The sequence below is a fragment of the Fulmarus glacialis genome, unplaced genomic scaffold (assembly GCF_000690835.1).
Source record: "Fulmarus glacialis isolate BGI_N327 unplaced genomic scaffold, ASM69083v1 scaffold17600, whole genome shotgun sequence".
NCBI classification, from domain to species: Eukaryota; Metazoa; Chordata; class Aves; order Procellariiformes; family Procellariidae; genus Fulmarus; species Fulmarus glacialis.
In genome coordinates this window covers 73,165-78,727 of record NW_009189808.1, presented here as the reverse complement: position 1 = coordinate 78,727, position 5,563 = coordinate 73,165, and the positions used below count along the sequence as shown (strand labels likewise).

The 5,563-nt window shown below is 39.2% G+C and overlaps 1 protein-coding gene across 1 annotated transcript in view; it reads left to right on the top strand.

Annotated features, from left to right (window-relative positions):
• The first annotated feature begins 382 nt into the window (after nt 1-382).
• The window catches only part of PTPRZ1 (protein tyrosine phosphatase, receptor-type, Z polypeptide 1), a 41,578-nt gene continuing 36,397 nt past the window's right edge, over nt 383-5,563 (top strand). The window contains exons 1-2 of the mRNA XM_009583513.1: nt 383-420; nt 3,042-3,999. Coding sequence (XP_009581808.1) covers nt 3,120-3,999 — 880 coding nt within the window. The 5' untranslated portion in view covers nt 383-420; nt 3,042-3,119. The remainder of the gene's footprint in view (nt 421-3,041; nt 4,000-5,563) is intronic.

The window sequence follows — 5,563 nt, the reverse complement described above, 5'->3', positions numbered from 1 at the left end:
TGATTGCCTGACTTACCTGTTTTCTCTCTTCTGTATTTCTGCATTAAACTGTACTTTCTCACAGAAAACGTTCTCGTAAACTTGGTTCTCCCTGGCCAGGTTATGGTTCCTCAGTGCAGATCCAACATGTGCTGCAGTATCAAATTAGAGCCAGGCAAAACTGTTGTGGCTGAATGTGTCCTGTCTAGATGAACATTGCTACCCTTAGAGCCAGTTCTCAACCCAGGTGGTTGGCCACTTCTCCAAACACAATCCTATAAAACATCTTAGACTGGGTCTCAATAAACGTATTAACTAATCAGTTGAGTCCTTGCAGAATTAATAATTCTGTGAATTTAAAATGTTGGATGATATGGTGTGTATTTTTGTTTTATAGAGGCTGACCTCATTCCTGAACTGAATGAAACTGAAGAATATGAGGTATAGCATTCATTTATTTTTAAGAGAGTATTTCAAATTTTAAGAGAGTACATTTCAACTAAATTGAATTCATATTCTGTGAAAATTTACAAAACTATGTCACCAGCTGAATGTATTATCTGCATTTATATATACATACATATATATGCATATACAGCCTTCTCTTTCAGCTATATTTCTCCCTAGATAACTCTAGAGATACCTCGCTATATAGTTCTCTGGGGCTGAAGATACAAGGAGGAGTAAGGGATATCTCAGCATATGCCTAAATATTTTTGAAAACGGGGCATCAAGTTATTGTCACCTCTGAGTGAAGTCTGACAAAAATGTTCATTTAGCAGAATCAAAGCTGTCACCCAGTGTTAGGCTTTTTAGTGTGTTTAAAGAGAAATCTGACTTGGGCTTGCTTATGATGGTCTTAGCATTCAGTAAACTAAAGTAAGGGAGGAAGGCAGCTGTGCTGAAGAGTGAGATTCATGTATGTCTGCTATCAGTGTGCTATCGGTTGAATTTAATAGTTAGTCCAAAATTCTTGGAGGGTCATTTTCTCTCCTTGAACTCAAGTTAGACTTCGCAGTATAACTCTATTTTACACAATTTTGGATGGTTTTGTGATAAGCTCTGCAGACTTCATATTTGGTAACTAGGTTCCTGGTGTCCCAGCAAGGAGAGAGGTGGAAATATCACAGTGAAGTTTTTAACAGTCTCTAATACCAATTTTACAACATGGACAGTTCTGTCAGTAAGACCTATATTTGTATCAAGTAATCCCTCAGAATTTTTATTTTATAGTTTCAATCTATGACTACAATATTCTCACTGAGTGGCAAGTCCTTGTTAGTTAAATAGATAGCCTGTGCATACCTGTCTATCATTTACCCTCCCTTGTATTTGTGGACGCTGAGTTACTAATAATACAGTTATTTCTCTGTTGATGTAAGCTACGTATCTAGATGATTATATTGCATCTGTCAGGACAGTAACTGAGTGCCAGTGAATGTCAACTGATTTTACTTGATCCAAGAAAGTTTAAAAGTGCAGGCATTGCCCTACAGAAAGTAGATTTTCAGAAACAAGGATCTGTCCAGTCCAGTCTGGGTTGAGGACACACAGTCTAGGTGCTGCTGTCCCTACATTTTAGGTATTTTGCCCTTGGAATGAAATCCAAACCTGAGAGTCATGTCTGAGGTACATTATATTGTGTGAGTGCACTAGAAGTTCCTGGTACAAAAAAGGAACTGCAGTGTGAAGCACGGCTCTAGCCTAGTGGTTAAAGCCACTAGGTGAGACTGGATAAAAGCTAACAACTCCTATTAGCCGAGTGCCCCAGTTAATTTTATTCAGCAGTGCTTCATCTTGGGCACTTTCTTTCAAAAGCTGTTGATCTTACATTCTTCTCTCTGCTGTGCCCTGTTCACTTCAGTGCAGGAGTGGGACATCTACTCAGTCTAAAATATAGTGGAAACTGAGGATTTTTTAGACTGATAACGGTCCCTCAGTCTCCTGTCTTCTGGGTGTTTTCTCTCAACATTATGCTTTTGAATAAAAATACGTGGGTATTGCCACCACATCACCAAGCCAGATCTTCAAAAGAAAAAGGAGTTGCAACTGTATTTTGCGAGAGGCTCTGTCCTGCTGGTGTCTCTTAGGGCTATGCGTGCCTATCAAATCAAGTCCCTTCAGAAACTGAACGTGCCCCTCATTCCAGTTTGCAGAGTTGTGCTCGGACAGGTTTGGTTCTGGTGCAGTTCTAGATGGGGGCACAGCACAAAGCTGCAGGTGCTGCTGTGTCTAGGTCAAAACGAAAATGCCTGCTGAGCAAGTTAGATACTTCCACATTACGTTTTTTGATTTGGGGCAGGGAAAGTTGGAGAGGGGATGGAAAGATTTGAACTTCGATCTTCAAGGACTGCCTAAATCCTGATTGTATTTAGGCATGTAATTTTTTTTTTTTTTTTTGGATCTGTCCTTAAAAGTCAAAACTGTTACACAGATTTTTCACAAAGTATCATTATTCATGTTCAGCAAACAAAAGGTCATAACAGGGAGTCACTCACAACACTTGTGAAACTGTTACAGTCATGCTGAACATCCTGAAATCTTCTTTTCCAGAAAACTCTGAAGATTCAGCAGATTTAAGGACAGGTCATAAATATATTTTACAAATTCTGTTACTATGACAATTTAATCAACATCAGGATATTAGTGCAAATATCTAAGACATTCTGATAGGAAAAGCATTTTTTCATTGATGTGCACTGCATATACGATTGCATTTTATTAGGAAAGAGGTAGAACTTTTTTAATAAAGTAAATAAATACTATGAATGGGTTTTGTCTCTCAAACAGAGTAAAAGTAACACAATATTTAAGAAGTTGTTGTGAAACAGGATTTTTTTTTTTGTATTGCAAATAAGTAATATTTTCAAGAGAGAAGAGGATACCTGTTCTTGCAGCTAAATACTTTGCTTTAAGACCAACCGTCTTCTCAAGTGTTGTCTTGTTTTGCCTCTCTTGTTTTTATGGAGCCAGGAAAATGTATTATTGCAGTTTTGGTTTTCGTTTGTGTACAGTATCTATAAACATTTTTAATTGTCTTCGACTATGATATTTTTTCGAAGGATGAAGTTGATGAAAAGGAAACAGAGGTGGATGAAGAAACTGCAGTGATTCCTAGCACTGACAGTACAATAAACCAAATGAGGAAAGATTTCCAGGTGACTACATCCAGCTACAGTCAAGAAAAAATGGGGACAAAACCCAGTGAAGCTAAAACAAATAGATACTTAACAAAAGAAGAAGAATTGCATGGTAAGGATGATGTTTTCAAAGCAGTTTATTACCCTACTTCTCCACCTGTTAGTGAAATTTCTGAAGAGGAAGATGCTTTTTTGGAATCCCGAACAATTACTGGAATTCCTCCTCAACTCATTGACTCCACCAAAGGCGTAGAAGAAGAATACATATACCTTTCTTCAGGCACTGAACCAACAAGAATAACCACTACTGGCCATAGTGACGAAGATTTCTTATTGTCTCCTTTTAAACCTCATCAGGAATCTGATGACTTTTGGAGTTCAGTTCTTACCACTTCTTCAGCACAGTTGCTTACAGAGGAGACCTCCCCAGAAGACACCCTTCCTTCAGGAAGCCCAGATATAAGCATGCGTGATGTTCTTTCCCAAAGCTCCATTAAGTATGTTTCAGAAGGTGTAGCACCCTCAAGCTCTGATGAGCCTCCAAAGCATACTTCTTCCACTGATGGAAATTTATGGTTTCGTAATGCTACAGATTTGACAACTCAATCTATTGGTACATCGGATAGCAGGCAATTGTCTCAGACCAGTTACACTGATGCTTATGTAGAGGGATTAAAGCCAGCTACAGTGCCCTATTCCAGCAGCCCAGTGGTTTCACAAGACACTTCAGATGCGGATTTAGAATTGCCACATTATTCTACCTTTGCTTTCTCCTCTGCTGAATTATCACCTCACTCTATCTCTTCAAGCTCTGGAGAATATGGTTCTGCTTCTGCTGCCAATGAGGTACTCTCTCAGACAACTCAACCAGTCTATAATGGTGAGATACCTCTTCAACCTTCCTACAGTAGTGAAGTGTTTCCTCTAGTAACCCCTTTATTGTTTGACTCTCAGATGCTCGACACTACCCCTGCTACATCAGATAGTGATGTGACCTTGCATGCTACACCTGTATTTCCCAGTGTTGATGTGTCATTTGAACCCACCCTGTCTTCCTATGATGATGTACCTTTGCTTACATTTTCCTCCGCTTCCTCCAGTAGTAAAATGTTTCACCGTTTGTATACAGTTTCTCAAATGTTTCCACAAAGTGCTACTCCAGCTGTTGCAAGTGATAAGGTGTCCCTGCATGCTTCTTTGACATTGGCAGAGGGTGATACATTAATACAGCCAAGCCTTGCTCAATATGCTGATGTGGTGTCACATCAGACTACTCATGCTGCTTCAGAGACACTGATATTTGGTCATAATAGAACTCACATATTTTCTCAAGTTGAACCATCCAGCAGAGATTTAAATATGCATGTACTATCTACAATGTCTGAACTTCCTTATGCTTTGTCTAGTAACGTGGGCTCCCTTCAAAGCTTTACTGTTTCCTATGACTCTGCAGAATTTGTGCATGATTCTGTTGACGTATTTCGTCAAGATCCTTTATTTAGCAGCTATAACAATGTACTGGTGCATAAACCTTCTTCTGTAATGTCACAAGCTGATACTTTGCTGCAGCCTACACGCTCTCTATCTAGTGATACGGATTGGTCTGAAGCGTACTCTGGTAGTGAGTCCCTTTTGCCTGATACAGATACTTTGACAGTACTTAACGTTTCTTCCTCTGATTCTGTAGATGAAATTACGTATGAATCATCTGGGTTTAGTGATGTTAATAAGATGCTTCAAAAAGGTGATGTTATATATGGAGATGAGAGAGAACTGCAAATTTCCTCTTCTTTAAGTGAAATGGCTTCCAATGCTGAAAGTAAAGTGATACCTGAACTTTCTACATCTGTTTCTAATAATGATGTAATTAAGCAGAATATGTCTCTGCAAGAAAGCCCACTTCCTGTTTCTAGCACAAAGGGAATCCTTCCAGTCTCTCTTGCTTTTCCCACTACTAAGATATTTGATCATGATGTTAGTAAACTTACAGAAAATCACCTTTCCGTTCAGCCTTTGCATGTTACAACTCCAGCCTTTGATGACACTTTGCTTAAACCTATGCTTAGTGCAACTTCAGATCAAGCTCTCTCTGCCCCTGCTTATAGCAAAATGTTATCCTCGACTCAGCCGTACTTTTATGAGACCTCAGCTACATTAAATAATGAAGCATTACTGCAGCCCTCCTTCCAATCTTCTGGCGATGGCACTCTGCTTAACACGGCTGCAGTTGTGCCTAGTGATCCAATATTGGCTGAAAGCTCCAGGGTTCATAAAGATAGTTCTACATTTGACCAAATATTGCATCAAATGGCACCAGGTTCTGCTACAACTGAAACCATGCTGCATTCTACATCTGCACCTTCCGTTGCTGATATGTTGTCAAACACTTTTAGTAAGCCCACAGCGTCACTTCAAGTTTTATCTGTTTCTTATGCAAGTGAGGA